General features: G+C 44.5%; 1 protein-coding gene across 1 annotated transcript; it reads left to right on the forward strand.

The window, feature by feature from the left end:
- Window positions 1-165: 165 nt before the first annotated feature.
- On the forward strand, window positions 166-18,896 carry LOC108035917 (dual specificity protein phosphatase Mpk3). The gene is made up of 5 exons (XM_017111693.3): window positions 166-1,278; window positions 16,418-16,535; window positions 16,775-16,979; window positions 17,042-17,177; window positions 17,516-18,896. Exons 1-5 carry the CDS (start codon window positions 876-878, stop codon window positions 18,001-18,003), a joined length of 1,350 nt encoding a protein of 449 aa, XP_016967182.1. The 5' UTR covers window positions 166-875; the 3' UTR covers window positions 18,004-18,896.
- Window positions 18,897-20,369: the final 1,473 nt, after the last annotated feature.

Genomic DNA, 20,369 nt, shown 5'->3' on the forward strand with positions numbered 1-20,369 from the left:
TTCTCAGTCTACTTTTAACAATAATAGAAGTTATTGTTGGTGGAGCTCGCTGCGCTCTTCGAGTTCCGACGAGGAATTGGAGAGCCGGAGAGGCCGAGAGAGCTCAGGAGAGCAAGTGCAAGTGTGTTTGGAGAGCACCGAGGCTATTTAAGCCACCCGCGAAGCGCGTTTTTTGTTATTGCCCGATAAATATTCGCCCGCGCTGCTTGTGAGTTCGCTTGCCATTCAGGAAAAAACATCAACACAAAATATGGATATTTGATAGGCACAAGTAATGCCCCAACGAAAAGCTCTTGTTTGGGAAATATTCAACGATTTTCGGATGTTTTAATTACTCGCGACAGGTTTCTCTCCCCGTTCACCGCACGTTTTTTCATTCCATTCGGAACGGCTGTTGTTGTTTTAGTGAAGCACACCTACAAAAAAATACAAAACCACTCTCACACACGCGAAACATACACACGGTTGTGATTTGGCGCGCTCTCTGTGTGCGTGTGTACGTACAACAAAACGCAAAAAGAAACGAATTTCGGAGTGCAAAGAAACAGAAAACGGCAAGCGAGAAAATCGAAAAGCCAAAAAACCAAAACAGTGCAAGTTACAGTTTCCACAGAGCGAGGAAAACAAGAAAATTCCACTCTGATTTCGAAGATTTAGCCTGCGAGCGTGTGTGTGCAACAGCAACTAATACCAATATCAGCGCAGGGCACGAAGAGAAGAAGAAGAGAAGCAGCGCAAAGAGAAGAAGAAAGATGATGTAAACTTGTTGTAACCAAAAAAAGTAACGAATAAAGCGGAGGAAAAGAAAAACGGGAAAAGTTGTACTTCCAATCTCCAATCTTCGGGTCTTCGCGTGACTTTGAGAATTCCTCAGAATGCCGGAAACGGAGCAGGAGAGTTGCAACAAGGAGTGGCTGCAGTCGCAGCTGCGGTCCCTGGACTCCAAGGAGCTGATTCTCCTGGACTGCCGCGGCTCCCACGAGTACAGTGAGTCCCACATCCGCGGGGCCGTCAACCTCTGCATCCCCAGCATCGTCCTGCGGCGCCTGGCCCTCGGGAAGATCGACCTGGCCTCCACGATCAAGTCGCCCGAGCTGAAGGAGCGCATCCAGACGGGCTACAAGCTCTGCTGGTTCGTCCTCTACAACGGCGAGGGCGTGGCCGGCCAGAACCCGGAAATCGCGGGACCCGGAACCTTCACCGTCGCCATGGACTCCATCATCAGCATCCTGCACCGTCGCCTCAAGCAGGACGGCTGCCGAGTGGTTGCCCTACGAGGTGAGTCATCCAAGCAGTTCGGGGACACCTAAAAGTGTTTTGAAAGAAGACAGGCTGCTGGCAAAAATCCTGCCTATAAGCTTTCAAACCAGTGTAAGTCCTAACTACCCATATATTTGGTCAAGTAACTATAATTCAATGCAAAGTGTCTAACGATTTAGAACTCAAGAGCATATCTTTATATATATTAATAAAAATGATTATTAAAAAATCAGATTAGTTCCTATATATTTTCAGTGTTGCTACATTGTATTGCTAAAAAACATAGAACAGATAAGAGTTTTCGAAAATAGAAACTTTTACGTCGCAGTTTATTAAACTGCTTTAGTGACTAATGCCTAACTACTTTTCTAAGCTCACAATATATTTCGAATTGAGTTCTTAATGTAATCCCGAATTACTCAACGAAAATTTCCTTAAAGCAATTGGTTATATTTGATTATTAGCAAATCCATTTCCAGACCTGTTATCATCCGTCTTGCAAATATTGTTCCCAACTATATACATTCCTAGTTTTTAGTACTGCTAGGACCAGTCGCCTTGCTTTCTGTTGGAAATGATCATTTGTTTAGGAGGTACATACGCGAACCGCCAAAAGAATTCGATATTTGTTGATCATTGTTGTGGTATCAGATGCTTGAAATACCTGATACTTCCCAACACGACCCATAAATCAGCGGCGAGCATTCCTATCCTAGGCCTAACAAAATCATAATTTATTTATACTTCCCCAACGTCGCCCGCGGCATTTTTAGCCCGAAAGCCAGAAGAAACCAAAACAAAACAAAGTCGACGGAATATAATTAATACAGGCGAGCTCTGCCTAGCCATAAATAAACATCTGCGTGGATTTATTTGTTATTATTTTCTCTTTTTGCGGAACAGCGTGCTTGGGGCGGGGACAAACTGAGAAATGCTAAGGGAGCAGTGAATAGTGTAATCCGTAGTGCTGATAACGCTAGCGCCAGATTAGATTTAAATATAGTCCGACTGATCTTGTTTTGTACTGGTACCATGGACTTGTTCTATGAATAGACTTCACCTTCCTAAACTTGTTTTTGGTTGACACGATCTTGATTGATGGAAAATTTAATGCGCAAGAAGTCATTATTGTGCTTATTTTTTCAAGGCCCACTAGGGAATTCAAAATATTTAAATGTATTTTACAAAGTGCCATAGGTTTTTTATCGGCTTACATGTTAAATGCCCTTTTGTGTTCTACGAACCTTCATGTAAATAATTGCCAGCCGAACTTCCGCCCTGAATGGTTTATTGTTGCCTTTATCGCAATTGCAGGCCTCAATATTGAAACTGGCACAAAATATTAAGCCAGCCGCATCGGGGGATACATATCAACACCCCGCATTCCTTTCCAATTATGCATTTTATTTACACACACAACGCCCTGCCTGGTTGCCCCATATCAATTAAAAGGCGATTTAAATGTAAATGTGTTTTAAAAATCATTTGGCGATTCGAAGATTTAGGAAGTCGTAAATAAACATCAGTTCTGTCGAAGCTTTGGGTCTGCCCACTATTGTTGGCCACACACTTTGTGCTGTTCCCATAGATTTGTGTCATTCAGAAAACGTCACAATTGCTTTTCAGAGACTCGCGCGCGACTCCCATGACTCAAAGCCGCATAAATTGCCTCTATGTGGCAGTGAATATGCCTATTTATGTGCATATATGCCTGGTAGTCGAGGTATATACATAATTATCTGACTTGTCCGACTAGGGCTTCGTTTTCATTTTTATCACTTCAATTTCCGCTCGCTTACAACCCGCCAGAACTGTGATTATGTGGATATACGTATATTTCTTGCCTCCCTGCCCCCGAAGAAGCTCTACGCACGTTCTCCACCCAAATGCTTTTTGTGTCTGTCCGCTAATATCGCAAATTGACAATGGAGCGCCAACAAACGGACCGGCTTTTCAGCCTCCTCCGCCCGCCTTCTGGAGACTTTTCTTTGTTTACTGATTTCGTTTCGAAAGAAAAATAGAACTTGAAAGGCCAAAAATTAGCATACCATAAGGTGCCTTCCCGACTGTGACGTCAAGCAATGGACAGAGACGGCACCAAGGGGCAGAGAGAGATGGCTGCCCGAGAGCATCCTGAGGTGTCTACCTGTGCTTGGGCAATTAGGCGAATTGGTCCCGGAAAGATTTTACGACCGGCAATACCAGGGAAACACCCAGACCTCTTGACATTTGCCCGAAAAACAACACGGAATGGAATGGAAATGGAAATGAAAATGGGACCAGGGGCGAGGGCGCAGAGGTAACAGCGTGAAAATCCATGTCACCTTTTAAAGGATTCCATTGTTTTTCCGGCTGCTGAAGTGCCCGCTTTGTTCGGCCGTCTTCCTTAATGATCTCGAAATGGTAAATGAATTCGCCGACCTCAGGGAATATTTTGAATGGACACATTTATGAGCAACCGACTTTTATTGCGTTTCCCGAAACGCACTCAGTAAAACCGATTTCTCAATTTGGGCAGTATGCGAAAGCGATTTGTACGATTTTCCCTGATGTTTGCAAATAGTAAGTGAATCGTGAGGCGTGTTTCCAGCGGAATCGAATTCAAAGTCAATTTCACAACTCGGCCGCAATCCGTAAATGATTTTCACATTTCAGTGGAAACTGTTGGGCGGGCTTATCTTATCTCGCGCAATGGGGTTGGGCTTGTGTGCCATGCAAATGCACAAAAAGCAGCTGGGTTAGAGGAAATTGTGGCACATAAATTCTGTATCGGTACGCCAGTATTTGCTTGTGTTCGGGGGCTATCTATGGCTCGGATTCGGTTTCGACTAGAAATGGGGCAGGAAGTTTGGGTTGGCGAGCAAACGGAACTGGGCAGATTTGCAAAAAGGGGGAAGGAAGTCCAGTGCGGAAGACGGGAAGAGGACGTAAATAATGATGATGCACTCGAGGAATACCCAATTTCCCAACTGAATATGGAGTGGATGTGGCTACTTTTGAGGAACATAAGCTCCAAAAGATTAAACCGGCTACCTAAACTTCGCTTTATTCGGTGTTCACCTTGTAGACCACATGTTCCGCGTCCATTAGAGCACTTTATGTGCCACCGCCTAATGGCCACTCCGTCTTATCCCTTGTTCCGGCCAACAGAAAGTCTCCGGGTGACCGCCGCAGCCAAGCAACCGTCGGTAATCAGCTTAAGCTGCCCCAGCAGGGTTGGCCAAGAAGCTCCCACCAATCCCGGGCGCAACAAAGTTTCGCCCTCTTGGCCACCAATTAACCTTGAAATTCAATCAAGTCCGGCCAATTACGCGGTCTTTGTCAGCCCTTGACGCCGCCTCCTTCGCCGTGCCACAGGCAGAAGCTGCTTCCCTTTCTGCCGATTCAGGTTCAGGACCAGGACGAAAACTTTATGGAGTCCCTGGGCGCCATGGAAATGCATAATGCATCGCGGGCAGACGCGGAATCAGCCTCAACTGGCGATGTAAAATTCGTTTTAATTAAATGCCACTTTGTATGCATTTCTCGGAATTAAAACAATTAAGACGGGGCCAACTGGGGCACAACTATATAGGATAGAATGCGAGGCGAACACTCCAGCACAGCCAAGGTCGAGTGACTAGTGGCACTTGCATGAAATGTGGTTGTTCACTGCGAAAAGCCGTCGGAGAGGGCTTTCTATCTGCTGAAACTCCTCTAAATTGGGACCACATTCGCTTGTATATATGACACTATTGTGTTGACCGCGCATGTGGACCCGTGCCCCCAACTGCAGCCTGTGTGTCGTAAACTAAGCATTTCCGTTGACGGAATTTAATTCAATTAGGCCTAGCAGAGTTCCGAACCACCGTGGCGGGCGCGCGGGCGCGCGCTCTCCTCGGGAGAAGAGTCAATGAACGGTGCATCGCTCTCCGGAGACTGGGGACTGGAGACTGGAGACTGGGCGACCGGGAGATCGCGCGGAGAGGAGCCGAGCTCGTCTGCTTCACTTTGAGTCTTCTGCCTTGCTTCGTGCGTTTTTATGGCCAGGCGGATACAAAGCTCCGCTCTGTTGGCAGCCGACCCTTTTATAGAGATTGAACCCGAGCTGCTGCGCATGCGCCATAAAAAACCACTTCGCGGCGAGCCGCCTGCATTTCCACTGGCTTTTCCCAACTGGCTTTTCTCCGACTCTCCGATTCGGAGTGTTGTTTGCCTCATTTGCTGTTTTTAACGAATTCGTTGCTGCCGCTTTTTGTTGGTTTATTAGTTTTTGGCCTGCGACGGGTCGGCTTTGAAATTGTTTTTGGGCCCCGGCCAACATTTTCTCAAATGTTTTCCACTGCATTTTCTCCTCACCAATTCGAACATTCCCGAGCCACAGGGAAACTTCACCAAAATCCCCTACACCTACTCAAATAATTTCAAAAAAACCTGAGGTGCACAAAAAAATATACCTGCTTAAGAGAAGTAGTGATTCTCAGGCTTTGCAAATTGGCAGCTTGGTAACCATTAATATTTTAGAACTAACCCCTTTCTGGACACCAGGAGAGTGGTACTGTCGAGGCTTGACTGTGGGAAGTAAAGTAACACGTGGCACAATCCCAAGGCCAACCGAGTGGACCGTCTCTCATTACGATTTCATGATAACTCATCGCAAAGGCTGTGGCTCCCAGCAACCCCTCCCCCTGCGGGTTTTCTCACCCCGGCACCTCCCCCTCTCTTCTTCTCCATTGAGGCGACTCTGCCAACTGGTCTGCCTTAACCGAAAAACTCAGCCGCAAAATAAAATAAGCGAGAGGCTGAGACAGTTGGCTGGGTTGCCCACCTACGTGCCAAAAAGCCGTTGGGCCAAATTTGTCCGCGGATACAGTGGGCTGGAATGGGTCATGGAGATCACATGCTAGCCGAGCTCGGTGCACTGTGAGATCTAAGGGAGTAAGAGTAGGCTTATAAATAGTAGATTCCCATCAAAGATAAGACAGATAATCTGATCAACAATAAATTTAAACTCATCATAACCATTCACACGACCAATGAACCTGCAATCAAATAACTGCTGAACACCGCCGACTTGCCCCACTGTGCGCGCCGAACGTACTTTGTAGTCTTGTTGTTGCGGGGCTTGTTGTTTTTGTCGCATGCCCACATGCAAAGTGAGAGGAAAGACAGGCGGACATCTTTCCAATTGGAGTTGGCGTCAGCATCTTATAAAGCAATCACAGTCCGCGGCGGTGTGAGCGAGAGGGGATGTGGGGCAGGGGAGAGGAAGCGAGTGGAAGGGAGACAGCGACAGCATTTGACAACCCAGTGAGGGGGAAGGGGAGGGGGCAAGGCGGTCAGTCGATCTCCTCCGACTCCCAGCCTACGGCCGCAGACTTTAAATGTTGTTTTTGCAGCTAGTCGTAGATTTGGGTCAAAGTTTGTGTGGGCCGTAATTGTAATTAAGCAGGCGTTGAGAACGGATAACTTAACTAGCGGCTAACGGCGAGCCCCACACCGAAGAACGCCCCTTCAGAGGCTGTGCAAATATTTGAGGCCCCCTGCAGTGAAGCTGTTGCAAAGCGATAATAAAAAATTTGATTATTTTATTCCAAATCATTGCGATTACTAAAATAAAAATTGGGGATCCCATAAGGGATTCTAAATTATAAAACCAAATTAATCCTTTAATAATGTATGTAAACTTCACCAAAAAAAGTTTTAAAATACTGAAATTGCCGTTGTCCAATCAAAGTCAAGTCAAGAACCCTGCAAAAGTTAGAAAAGATTAGTACGAGTTCCACTTGCAGAAGTACGACTGTACTTGCAACATTCCAGCGTTGACAGTCGCGGGAAGAACAACAGTAACAGCAAAGCTCAGGCAATAACAAAGACTTCCGGTCAAATTTGTGCGGGCGTGTTGTCTCCCTGCCCCACTCGCCCCTCCCCCTTCTCCGCCCACTCTCTTTTCGCGCTGCATACCTCAACGTTCAACGGAAGTTTCCAGGGCGCGTATAACATAAACACTCACACGAGCACTCGTGGAGGGGAATCGGTAACCAACGGCGCATTGCAAATGGAAGAATGTGGAAGAAGCAGGGGCGGAGACGCGCTTCCCTTCGTTCAATTCTTCATTTTTTCTTAGCGGGGGACGACGCGTAAATTGTTGTATTCTCGGAATTAGCAAGCGGCAACAAAAATACAACAACTTCGGTCTGTCGCGCAGAGAGGAAAGCTGGAACTGGAGAAGAGGGCATCGAAATGAAATGGAGCTAAAAGTTGTAGTCGCTGCGCCTGCATGCATAAATCTACAGTAATGGCAGCCACTACAGCAACGCAGAGAAATGAGGAGAAGAGAGGAACCAGAAACGGAAACAGAGCAGCGCTGAACGCATTTCATCAAAGTGCAAATTAGCTACAGATTCCAAACCGAGGAGAGAACGAGCCTCAAACGGCAGCCGAAGAATCGGAAAGGGTGGAGAAGAACCAGCAGAAGAATGGGAACAGCTGCAGAAGAAGCCAAGTGTGAGGGAGAGGGAAGACGTATTGGGATTGGGCATCTTTACTTTTTTACTCTTGAATTCAATTACACACAAAATAAAGTACAAGATACTTCAAATATTGTTTCAAATTTATGTATACATTTAGAGCATTGCCTATTCGATTCGCTTCAGTTGGATGGCAGCCGTTTCTTCTCACTCACTCTCACTTACGTTAAATGCAGCACAATTCCTGTCCCTCGAGAATTGTGTCCTTTTTGGTCCCTTTCTTCTCGCAATAAACTTCTCCAAATGAAAAAGGGCGCTGAAGGGAAGGAAGAAGCTTCCGTTGCGATGTCATTTCCCATTTGAAAGATTGAAACGCAGCGCGAAGCAGTGGGGTTCCCTGCATTCAAAAAGTTCTTGCTGAACCTTAAATTGTAATTTAATTTGGCTAAAAAAGCGTTCGATTTCATTATGCAGTGTCGGAGCGACCAATCACGAGCACTTTTACCTTAAATAAACGATAAACCCCGTTCTATTGAGTTATATTCTTGAGTAAGTTTCTTCCTTAGCCGAACTCCACTGTGCTTTATTCACTTGGCGCATATGCAATATTTACAAAATCCCTGGGACCTCCCCCGACATTCTGTTTTCATTTCTTATGTGCCTTCCTGCGCTTTCAGCATTTCAATTCGAAATGAAATTCAACGCACGATGTTGTAGTAGGATAAATGCTACCGTGCAAATGCCGCTGTCGTCGTGGCTGTCTTTTGTTATTTGTCCGCCCAGCGGGTCGCTTGTGCCTTGGACATCCCAGCGGGTGGTGGGGGCAAAGGGGATTGGGGATTGGGGACCCGGTCTTGGACCAAAGTGCGTTTTACTTTTTTATTATTACTTGGTGTGCAAGCTGTCTTTCAGAGAGAAAATCAATACCGGAAAACACAGTCCATCTTTCTTGAGTTGTCTTGTCAACAATCTTAAAAACCCTGATCGTATTCGTAAAATTATACCTATTTTTATAGAAATGTTACCTATTCCTTAAATTATTTAAATGTAAGCGAAGACTTAGAACGTTAAGTCATTCTAGCATGTAAAAGCTAAATGGAGCCATACGTTCTTTAAACTACGCAACTGATGGGTAGAAAACGAGCAGCTTGGGAAGTAGCCAGGGCCCTGAGCCTTACATATATATTTGTATCTATGCCACTACTTGTTGCACTCCCAGGCAGGGCGGAATAATAAAGTGTATCCCCTGCAATTACGGAAAGCATCGGAGGATGCAGCAGGCGGAGGCTGCACATTAAACTTGACCCATTTGCAAGGCCTCGCTCCAAAACCGACCCACCACAAACCCACTCGCAGGACACAGCACGCTTACAGAGCGCCGGCCCACTTCAATATCCCGGATTGGCCCGCTTTTCCGATGCGCAACGTTGCCGAATTTCGCCACCACTGCCAACACTGTCAGTTGCCATTTTCAAGCAAATACAGCGCAATATAATTAATTAATAATGCGGCATCCGCAGAAGTTAGAAGCCAGAAAGAAGGATCTGTGTGTGCACTGAGGAAAAAGGGTTACCTCTTTCCCTAAAAAATAATAATAGAGCAGCAAAAAAATCAGAGAACTGTACAATCTATGTGCCCTTTGTATAGTACAACTTCAAATTAAACAACATTGGTTCTACTGAACTCAGCCAACTTTTCTGACCGTAATGTCCTTAAATTAAATTTAAAATTCCACCCCGATACCCATGTTCTCCGAGTGTGGACTCGGACCCGAAATGGGGCCTGGGGCAACGTATTGCTGGCAAGGCTGCGGCTTCCTGCTATTTATAGCTCCCAGCTCCCCAAGGGATGAAGCGGTCCTGCGTGGGGTTGGGAAATTTTCGGGGCGTGCCTAGACCAAAATTAGGTTTTTGCTTATTTACATTTTGATTGATTGGCTTACGCAATTTGACATTTCGCCAGCGACCCGAGCACGGATGCCAAAGGTAATCCCCGGCCCCACAGCAAACCCTTCCTCACCCCGCGCCCATTAGAGGGTCATTAGATGGGTGTCCCCAGAATTTATGGAACGCGATGTGAGGCTCACAGAGCCTGCTCGATTGCGTTAGATTTGTGTGTCTGGGCAGGGAAATTTGTAAGCGGACTATATGTGTATCTGGGGAGTGCTTAAAGACGAGTCGACTCTTGGCCAAACAGTTTAGCAGCCGGGCGAGTTTAATTGCTGAACAACTCGGCAAACAAATAGAGGAGCTTACATAACGAACGAAGGGGGACAAATGGGTGCTAATGGGATAAAAAGGGCATTGTTGATTGTGTAGCAAGTAAATCTGTTGAGACGATCTCTACCAACCATATTAGAAATAGGTAAAACTCGATTCCCCAAGCGAACTTCCTCTGATGTTCCATCGGCTTTGTCGCTAACCATCGCACCCCTCGGCTCATTTGCAACCACCAGCCATTAGTTCGTACTGCGATGTAGAACGGACGCCTAACTAGCTTATTTAGCTATCCACTTGGTCGGCCAGTCCGTATTGAGCGGGTGACTAACTGATTAAGCGAGCAACTGATGCGGTGACTAAGCTCAGTCTCTCATGTCGGCCGCATTCTATTCTCCTGTTGCTTGCAATGCGGAAGTGGCAACAATGGCTGCGAAAAGCTGAAGGAAAATACTCTGTCGCACATTGCGGGATCCACTGGAAAAAAGGTACTACACATGCATTATTAGCATTAGACGTCGGTATACAGGTTATACATTCAAAATAAGTAATACTTCAAGAAGTACATGTTATTTCCTGTGAAAGAGTACACAAATCCGACACATAGGTATAAGAGATAGACCATAATAGACTGTTATATATCAACATGCAACGTTTTTCTTTCCGTGCCGAAACCTACCTCACTCTTTCGCCGGCTCTTCGTAGTGTCCCCCCTTCAATTGCAGCAAATTGGGGAGAGGAAAACGTAAAACTTAATTGAATGCATGAATGAATGAAATGGAATGAAAATGGACTTTAACTATTATGGGGGTCTGGCTCATTTTCCATGCAAATATGTTGTCGTGGGTTGTTGAGCAAATAGTTGCGTGCAAAGTTGCCACTTGGCTTGGCTCGCCTTCTCCTCGACTTTCGTTATTCCGGCTGGGTTCATTCATAAAAGCGGCTGGCAAGGCGGCTTACATAAAGGAAAACTCTTTCACTTTCCCACCCACACAGGCCCGAGCTCGAAGTACATACGGATGCTCTGTGTCAGGTGCAGCAGCATAAAAAGCTGTGTGCCGAAGTTCGGGTCCAGGCTACGCGTACATATTTATTTTCGGTTGAGTTTCTAAGAGGTCTGCCCCCGCCTTTTTATATATTTTTCTCCATACAATAACATTTTCTTGTGGGCGAGGCATTTATTTAGAATTTTGTGTTGTTTGCTGCAGTTGTTACGTTCATTTTTGGCTTGGTGGCCGTGGGCGGGGGATTTTCAGAGGCAGGTTAGCCGGTGTGGACGACTCCCACAACAACAACCGACACAACAGCCTCGGTAGCAAGAAACGAAAAAAGCAGCAGCAGCGGCTCGAGCTCGGATTTTATATTTCTGTAGTATTTTGCCCGTTTGGCAGTTACGTCAAGTGCCCGGGCAAGTTGAATGGCCAGGTACAGTGAAACAAGCATATGCCAAGTCGATGCCAACGTTCTGGTAGACCAACATAACATGCATAACATTTTCCCTGAATAAGCACCTTAATTAAAACAGACTTTTGTAACAAAGGCAAAAACTTATTTTTTGGTAACTAATTGGGAGTAAATATCACCTAAATTCCAAGATGATTAAATATTCAAGGCCTAGCCAGCTTGTGGTAATCTATCGATCACAAGCCAGTGTCAAACGCTTTGATTGATTATCTTGCAACTTTCACCGAATCAATATTTCGAAAGTGCCCTTAAATATTCACCGCCCCGCGCTGGCCGTGTGATATTCGCTAAATGCCAGGTAACTCCGGGGGTCCTCACATGCAAACCCCGCCGTAATTTCCGCTTTTTACCTCCGGCGAAATGGCCAAGGGCAGTCCAAGTGCAGCCGAGGGGAGCATGAACGTCTGACATTTGCAAGTCGCTTTCCGTGTCTCTGCCGCTCCTCCCATCAATCAATCATCTTGTAATCAATCAACTTCCGTTCCTTAACACGAGTACAAGTAGTTAAAATGTCAACGCTTTCAGACGAGAAAGAGGAACACGAGCGGCAGTTGATTAAGAAATTATTCTCATCGGCGGCAAAATGCAACGATTGGAAAACCAGCCATCGCTTCTTCGAAATGAACGCAGGCGGAAGTGGCGGGCATTAATATTTTCCCCAAGTTTTCTCCTTCCCGGATTTTTCCACATTTTCCTCTGTACTTTGTTTATGCCAGGGTGGAAATATGGTGCCGTCATGAATAAGAGCACAGATAAACAAACAAAATATTATATCTTTGAAATTCTTCTCCTTAAGTTACACATCTTTTATGGTGATTGTATAACTTGGTGTTAGTTTTGAGGTGATATTCTACATACTCTCATGACATAATAAATAAATCAGAAATTCAAAATTTATAGAATAAAAGTAACTACCAAGTTCTAATTATTGCGGGGAAAACTAAATTGTATCAAAGATAATAATTTTATTTTATATTCGAATTATAAATAGGGAATGCAGAAGACTTCTGTCATTTTCCCTCAGTGAAAGACATAAAAAATTAAAACTTTTTGGGGGAAGAGGAAAAATGTAAACAAAATTGGGGCCACGTTGGGTGGGGAAACACGTGCACCCGCCCACATCGATGGGAGATACTAAATGCTCTATATGCATGTGGCTAATGGATATGGGCCCCCAAATGGGACTCGCATTATGGTTGCGTCGTGTTTTACGGCTCTTCCTCGTCGCTCGTCGCCCGTCGCCCGACGCCCTGCCCGTTCCAGCTGAAATCGGAAAGCGACGACTGCGGACTACTGACTCATTGACAAACAGCATTGAACTGCAGGCGTTGTCTCGTGGTCTGGTTTTTCATTCATGCCGGCACTCCCCATTCCGCCACCCAGAGCCTCGCCAGAGCCCCCATGCGTGCGTACATACAGCGCTGTACACATGGGCACCATGTATTTATAGTGCCGAGTGTCGGACTATCTGGCATTGTGCAACGGCCGGCTGAATGCATTCGCCAGGCCAGAAAGCACCAGATTGGATGCGCTGCGCCCTGGGTGCGAGTAAACAGCGTTGCCCACCGCAGCACACACTGCGTATGCGTAATATCGATTTCCTCCGCTCCAAAACCCCCAGCCCGTAATCCCTACGACAAACAATTCGAAAACTGCGGCAGAAAAGAGCTACGCTGCACGGAATGCGGCTGGGGAATTTATGGGCCGAGAGTGATTAAAAAGGCATTGGCGACCTGGGGAGGGGGCGGGATAATGGGTGGAAATGTAAAGTCAAATATCTTTGGAATTCCAGGCCCGGGAGCACATGGGCTCTGCAAGCTCTGAAAATGTGCTGTGTTAGAAATGTTTTTAACGTTGTTATTATTGGGAAATAAAGGGGGCTCATGGCGATTATGAAATCTTAGCTTTCTTTAAGGGCATAGAGGAGTATTTTAAAATAGTTCGAAAAAAATTGAGTTTTTAAACTAAAAATTAAATGGTTTTGGAACAAAAATGGGAATTTTAATCAAGTTTCTCATACAATTTTAAACCTAGATTTGGTTGTATTTTAAAAGTGTTTCGTAATACTTCCCAATATGTTGAAATATATTTTTGCAAAGCTGTATGTGTACAATGTTAGTCTAGTAAAGTCAAAGTGGTGAATTAATATTTCCCCAGATATCAATGCTAAACCCAACAATACGAAGCATTTAACATTTATCCGCGTTGAAACATATTGTTTCCTTTGAGTTCCTCCCAAATTCCGAAACACATTTCTAAATTTCCGCGGAAAGCTTTCGGAACCGGCGTAAACAAAGGCATATAAATAGACCTGGGAACAGAAATGCCCGCTCTGCGCCGTGATCCGCTGCATGCATGTGCTCCACTTCCGGCTTGGGGCTCTGCGGAACCCATCAATGGCCGAACCGACGGGTTCCGCGATTCGCTGGGGACTCGGCACGGGCACGGGCACGGACTCGGTGTCGCGGTCTGGTCGCGTATCGGGTTCTGCATCCACTGTTCCACTTAAGGGATCTGCGTCATCTGAAACCGCAAATGAATTAAACAAGGCACACACTCGAAGAACGCCCACAGAATGGCAAACCATACAAGGGCTCCCCCTCGAAAAACACTTCTCTAACTGTTTTCATGCGGCAAAATAGAAAAAGCGTAGAAGTCGCGCCTACGTCATATCCGTTGGGAGCAAAAGGGGTGAAAGGGGCGCTCGGGGAGCTCGGGGACCGGGGTTCTGAAGTGGTACCTGTGAATGAATACGCTGCGGTTGTGGGTGTGCGCTCGTATCTGGGAGCTCGGGTATCTGCGGCAGTGTCGAGAAACCCAGCGAAGTGAGCTAAAAGTTATTTAACTCACGTTTTGTCTTTTTTGCGGCTCGTGTATTTTTTATATTTACACACGCAGATAAACAACACTGGCGAGAGAGCCCGATAAGCAGGAAAAATAAAAGTAGTATAAAAAGGTTATACACACAATAATTAAAATCAAACAAATAAAAGGCATAATGAATGAGCGGAACAAAGGTTTCCAAGTTACTCTCAGACTTAAGTGATAACAAAAATAATTGAAGATAGTATACATTAGGCTAAAAATACAATTTTAAACATTAGTAAAGTAAAAACCGAAAATAAAACCAATCTTACAAGAAGAATACACAATCAAACTGAGTTATATAAAGGAAAATAAAATGGGGGCAACAAAAATTAATTGAAATATTTCTCTCCCCAAAACAATGAATTAGCGTTGCGAATCGTTCAAAAAACCACTAAATGTTTTTTTGATGACAAAAGTGTAATAAAAAACGAACACCCAAAAAACAATGAAAGAGCGGAACAAATCGCTTAAACCCCCAAACTTGTCTCCGTTTTACATACATAGCTAAAAATTTATAAGTAATAGCACCAAATTTGGAACACTGTGGGGGCGAGGCTGATGAGTTGATTAAGTGGGTTGCTGGCTTAGTGGCTCGCCGGGCGCTTTCATCAGTTCCAGGTGTGCTGATGTTGCCAAAATCCGGTTTTCTAACAGATATGAAATATACTCAAAGGCACTTTTTGTTTGCTCGCATTTAGTGTGCGCTTTGTTCAGCTCAGCAATTTGTTGACGCGCTTTTTTCAAGTTTACATTTCCAACGTTTTGAAGGTCGTTTCCACTGTTATTCACGTTTGTTTTCGTGGCTTTGTTTTCTCTTTGTTTTGTGTGAACTCATCAATGAAACAATCTAAACACAAAAGCACTCACAAGTGTGACACAGAACGTGACAAAAAATACAAAAAAATTATAAAGATATAGATACTGCCACACACTCGCACTGTATCTGTGTGTGATTATAAGCCATATGAGAGTACAACATTGGGGAATCGAGGGGAAACGATTGCCCGTACGACCAGATACAAATGGTGATTATATACAACTGCCAGTTTATTGTAGGGAAAGTTACCTGTAGCGGTAAATTAATTGGGGGTTCTGGTTGGGATTGCAGGGGAGGTTACGGTTTCTGTGTGGGAGTTACTGAATGTAGGTTGGGTAAATGAGGTATAGCTAGAAGTAACTATATACTATAATCAACATGGAATTAAATAATACAAAATCAGGTCAAAAACTAGGATAGGATTATTTTAAAAAAGGCGTCTATGTCACCTTAAAACCGCGACGAGTGCCTCTTTCGATGAAAAGTGTATCCCACAACTCCGTGGTATTAAGCTCCCCTGAGCGTTGACTTCCACCGATTCCTCCCGATAAATACGAAGGAACTCAGCGTTAGTCCAAGTTTGAGCAGGAAATAGCTATCAAATGCAGTTTGCTATGTCACCCTGCGGATTGATATCCATGGCCATGGCCGCGTCGCAGTCGGTACAAAAATAGCCTCCCCTTTGGCTTTTCCTGCCTTTCGGCCAGGCTGTATCGCGGGCTATTTTTAAAATTCTGCGAAGATTGCAGACTGAGCCGGCGGAGTGCGTATACCACCCGTTGGCCGGCCATAGGTTGATAGTGGCTGAACCTCTGCGCGCCTTCCGTTTCATTCAATTTGCTGTTTTTCGCATTTAATATGCGCCAAGTAGAAAATTGTAAGCTTCCGCTTTGCGTTATGCTGATGAGCAGTTGCCGTTTGCCTTTCCGATGACAATTCCCATACCAATCTCAAGCTTATAAATATAGAAGCAGCATTTCCTTTGATACGGGCAGTCGCACTTCCGCTTCCAATTGGAAAAGCAGAAGATCTCCATTACTCCCCCAGCTCCAGCCCTTTTGACTCACTTCTCCTTCTTCCCTTTCTATGAATGATTCGCTTGCAAGAATTTCACGCATACTTGGGCTAGGTTGGGTTAATGGCAACATGTAGGTGTTGCCTTACCAAAGACGAAAGACCGAAAAGCTACACTCGGCCAAGCATAACGAACGTCAAATTCCAGAGGCCTCAAATGACATGCTGGCCAAAAGAGGCAACAGAGGCTCCAGAGGCTCCAGAGGCTTTTTCTAGCGCTCAGTTCAAAAAGCACTCTAAAGTACCCCTCTCGTTTTTCTATCTTGCAGATGGCTTCTCCAGTTTTCGCCAAGCATTTCCGGAATGGTGCGAGGATGATAACCAGGGGCACAACAACGAAATGGAATCTAGTCGCAATGTACAGACCGATCAGCTTATGGGTCTAAGGTAGGTGTTACGTCTTCACTCTGAAGTAGAGATAATTTAAAGGGAAAAGTTAAATGAAGATTGCCTAGTGTCTGCCCAGAAACACCCCCGATAATCAGTTGGACTGATTTTCTTGAACACCACTCTGTGATAAATATTTTTAGCTTACACAGAAATGTATTAAATGAAGTGCATCAATCTCACCCTTTATAACGAGTTCCTGGAAACCCCTTGATTAACCTTTGTGCATTTCGGTTTAGATCCCTACGCATTTCCACAACGCATTCCGACTCAGCGTGCAGCAGCTCGGCAGAATCGTCGGATTGCGAGAGCACCGGGCACTACCACCACCACCACCATCATAATTACAACGAGGCGCCTGTGGAGATAATTCCGGGATTACTGTTCCTGGGAAATGCCACCCACAGCTGCGACTCGAATGCGTTGCAAAAGTACAATATTAAGGTGAGTCCTGGTAGCTTTATCAGCCTAAATCATTTGCTAACTCATTTAATTTAACTTTGCAGTACGTGCTGAATGTGACACCAGATTTGCCAAATGAGTTTGAGAAGTCGGGCATCATCAAGTATCTGCAAATCCCGATCACCGATCATTACTCACAAGATTTGGCCATGCATTTTCCAGATGCCATACAGTTTATAGGTAATAAATAAATAGAAATAAATATGTGATGCAAATTCGCTTTAGAGATGAAAATAAACTTTGTTTTAATAATTTTCTTTAATGATTAAAGATTAAATTACGAATATTAATGAAACACAGAGACTAACAATACCATAAATGTGTGCTTTAGAAAACATACATCGAAATTCATGTTTATTTTTCAACACATTAGATCATAGTGCCATGCCTCTTCAATTGTTTATTTTTTTAATAAAAAGTAAAATGTAAATGTAATTTTGTGGCCTGATTGAAGGCCCATGATATCATCCTGCTCTGCCAATCCAAACTAATGCTCTGTTCTTTCCCGAAACCCACAGAGGAAGCGCGGTCCGCCAACTCGGCAGTGCTGGTCCACTGCCTGGCCGGGGTCTCGCGCTCGGTGACCGTGACGCTCGCCTACTTGATGCACACCCGTGGCCTGAGTCTCAACGACGCCTTCATGATGGTGCGGGACCGGAAGCCGGATGTGTCGCCCAACTTCCACTTCATGCAGCAACTGCAGTCCTTCGAGAGCCAACTGCGCCTGAGTCCCGGTGACGAGCAGGCGATGGACACCAATGTGGCTCTGGCACCTGCATCTGCGTCCTCCGGTACTGTGTCCAATGCCATGTCGACGAATCCCAGTGTGGTGGCTTCGCGCTGCGGTCGCGGCTCCAAGTTCTCGTGCAACTGCATCGCCCCGGACTGCAAGTGCATGCAAACCGGTGGCTTTATGGCCGCCCACCTGGCCAAGGCCACCGGCGTCTCGCCAGACTCCGGTATCGAGTTCGACCGCTGGACCCCGTCAGACACGGGACTCAAATGAGAGCAGCTGGGCGGTAAGAGTTTTGTGCTGCCGCCAAGACAGGAGATCCTTGCAGCGGCCGTCACCACATCGCCGCCGCCCATTTGCCTGGCGGTCAATCCGGACAACATGTCCCCGGCCAGCACCACCAGTTCTTCCACATCTACCACGACCACGGCGGAGGCGGTCTCTGTGGTGGAGGTGGTGCAGCACCGCGACCAGGAGATGGCCGAGGAGGACGTTGAGACCGGGGGAGAAGACGATGAGGAGGCGGCCTAACGCCAAAGGCTTTCCCAACTTGGTTCCCACACAAAACACCCGAACACATACATATGAGCCGCTTATTGAATAGGGGTACGAATTCAAACTTTAAGAATGTACAAAGTCTTGAGGAATACCCAACGTACACATATTAATTAATACCACGTAAATAAATTAATGTTTAGTACATTTTTAAGGTCGAATGCAAAAAAATCCAATGTTATCCACACGCAAACCAACTACAACTATACAAAAAGAATGAAAACTAAAATATATAAAATATATTTATATATACGCAGTGTACATGTTTGTATTTAACTTTTAAGCCAAGTCAAGAGAATAAATATATGAAATCCGAAACAAAAGTAAACAACCTAACTTTAAACCGTTTTCTAGGCATACAGTTTTATTTTTAGTTTTAAATTTTTACTAAAACTCGAAATCGTTTATAATTGTAAAGTTTGTTAGTTGCGGAGCGAATGCCGCGAAAGAAAGCCCCTAATATAAACAAACATACCACTTAATTACCGAATGCCAAGTCATATAAGTGTAAAGCAAACTAAAATCCCGAATATCGAAGAATTTTTAAAATTGAAAACCAAACGGAAACACTAAAGCAAAGAAAATAAAATACAACCATTTGCACAACACAAGTAACCACACAAAAACTTTTGCCAAAAGCGAAACATTTTTTATGGTTTTTAAGGGTGGTCTAAACGTTGTCGGTTCAGACCATACAAGCTATAAGATTTTAGGAAGGTTCGAAATATTGTCTAGATTGTAGGAAAAGCAGATTGTACAAAATTACATTCTACAAGTGAAATGTTAAAGTTGGAGAACAGCAAGAAGGAAATAAAGGGGAAGTTAAATTTGTTATGTAATGGATATGAATAACGTTGTATGTCAGCTGTTTTCCAGTCAGGCAATGTTGGTACAAAATTTTATCAGGTGAAGTTTCATGAAACAAAGTAGAAACCAAACTAAACCTGAAGAGGGGTTTATGTGTAAAACAAAACAAAAAGAAACAAGAAGTAAAAGTCCCAGAAACTTTTTGGAAAAATAAGGCTGTGCGCAATATAAAAACAATATATTTAAATGTAGAGAAAAGCTGAGATTTAATGCCCAATTTGATACAAAAAAGGTTGATATGCCAGAATGGATTGGTTAGTTGGATTTATATAGAGAAGAACAAGTTTCTTTGGCCCAAGGCTAGGACTTGTTTCCAGCCAAAGCTCGACTGATTCGATTTGATACAGATGGGGAGAAGGTGATGTGGTAAGTGAAACGGTCAGAATATTCTAAATTTTAAAACTCAGGAACTAAGTCCAACCCCTTCGGCGGGTTGCAGGAGTGCGATATAGATATGCTTGGGAAACATAGAACCCAACTAGACTTGGTCTCACCAGGCATGCGAGTGCTGAGTCCATAGCACTTCGCATCCAATAACATTCCATAGAAACTATGTGCACATTGAAGAGTTTTTATTGCAAATCAACCTAAAGTTCCAAAGCGGAGCTAGTTTTGATTAGAAAACGGCTTATTTAAGCAAACGAATGAGTTTTGAATAGGCAGCTAATTACGGATAGAAGTTCCTGTCAAAAAGGAAGCTTTGCGCGGAAACCCCTACGATTTTGAACGAGCTTTCCCAGCTAAGCGCCAAAAACTGGGTTGAATAATTTAAGCATTGAACAAGTTCAAATGCCCATTTAATGTTGAAAGCCTCAGTCAGTATAAAATAACTAAGAATACGATTATTAACTATTGAACGGCATAGAATACGTGTTTTAAGTAAAACGCGGAGTAAACACAGTCCCGAAATCCCGTAAATAATTGTTTCGAACGTTTGTCACAAATAAATTGAAAAACAGAACATGTATTAAGAAATGTGGCGAAATCCCATTTTTAGCGGCACAAAGCGATCCACTCCTTACAAGCGAATGAAAATGGAACCGAAATTTGGCTGCCGGGCAGCGCATTTGTTGGCCGTGCCCTCCAAATGGGCGTAGCACGGGCCTAATTGCTGAGATTATTTTCCTCTTTGGTTTTGCTAGCGTAAGATAAACAATTTTACATATTGTACATCTGAGTGTTGAATTTTTCCATCAATGTTTAGCACCAAGATAAAG

This window comes from Drosophila biarmipes, chromosome 3L (assembly GCF_025231255.1).
Source record: "Drosophila biarmipes strain raj3 chromosome 3L, RU_DBia_V1.1, whole genome shotgun sequence".
NCBI classification, from domain to species: domain Eukaryota; kingdom Metazoa; phylum Arthropoda; class Insecta; order Diptera; family Drosophilidae; genus Drosophila; species Drosophila biarmipes.

Bases quoted from the DNA above. Each gene is read 5' to 3' on its own strand.
- LOC108035917 (XM_017111693.3), top strand. From the start codon at position 876: ATGCCGGAAACGGAGCAGGAGAGTTGCAACAAGGAGTGGCTGCAGTCG. The intron at 16,980-17,041 runs GTGAGTCCTGGT...TTAACTTTGCAG, and splicing joins TGCAAAAGTACAATATTAAG to TACGTGCTGAATGTGACACC. The intron at 17,178-17,515 runs GTAATAAATAAA...CGAAACCCACAG, and splicing joins AGATGCCATACAGTTTATAG to AGGAAGCGCGGTCCGCCAAC.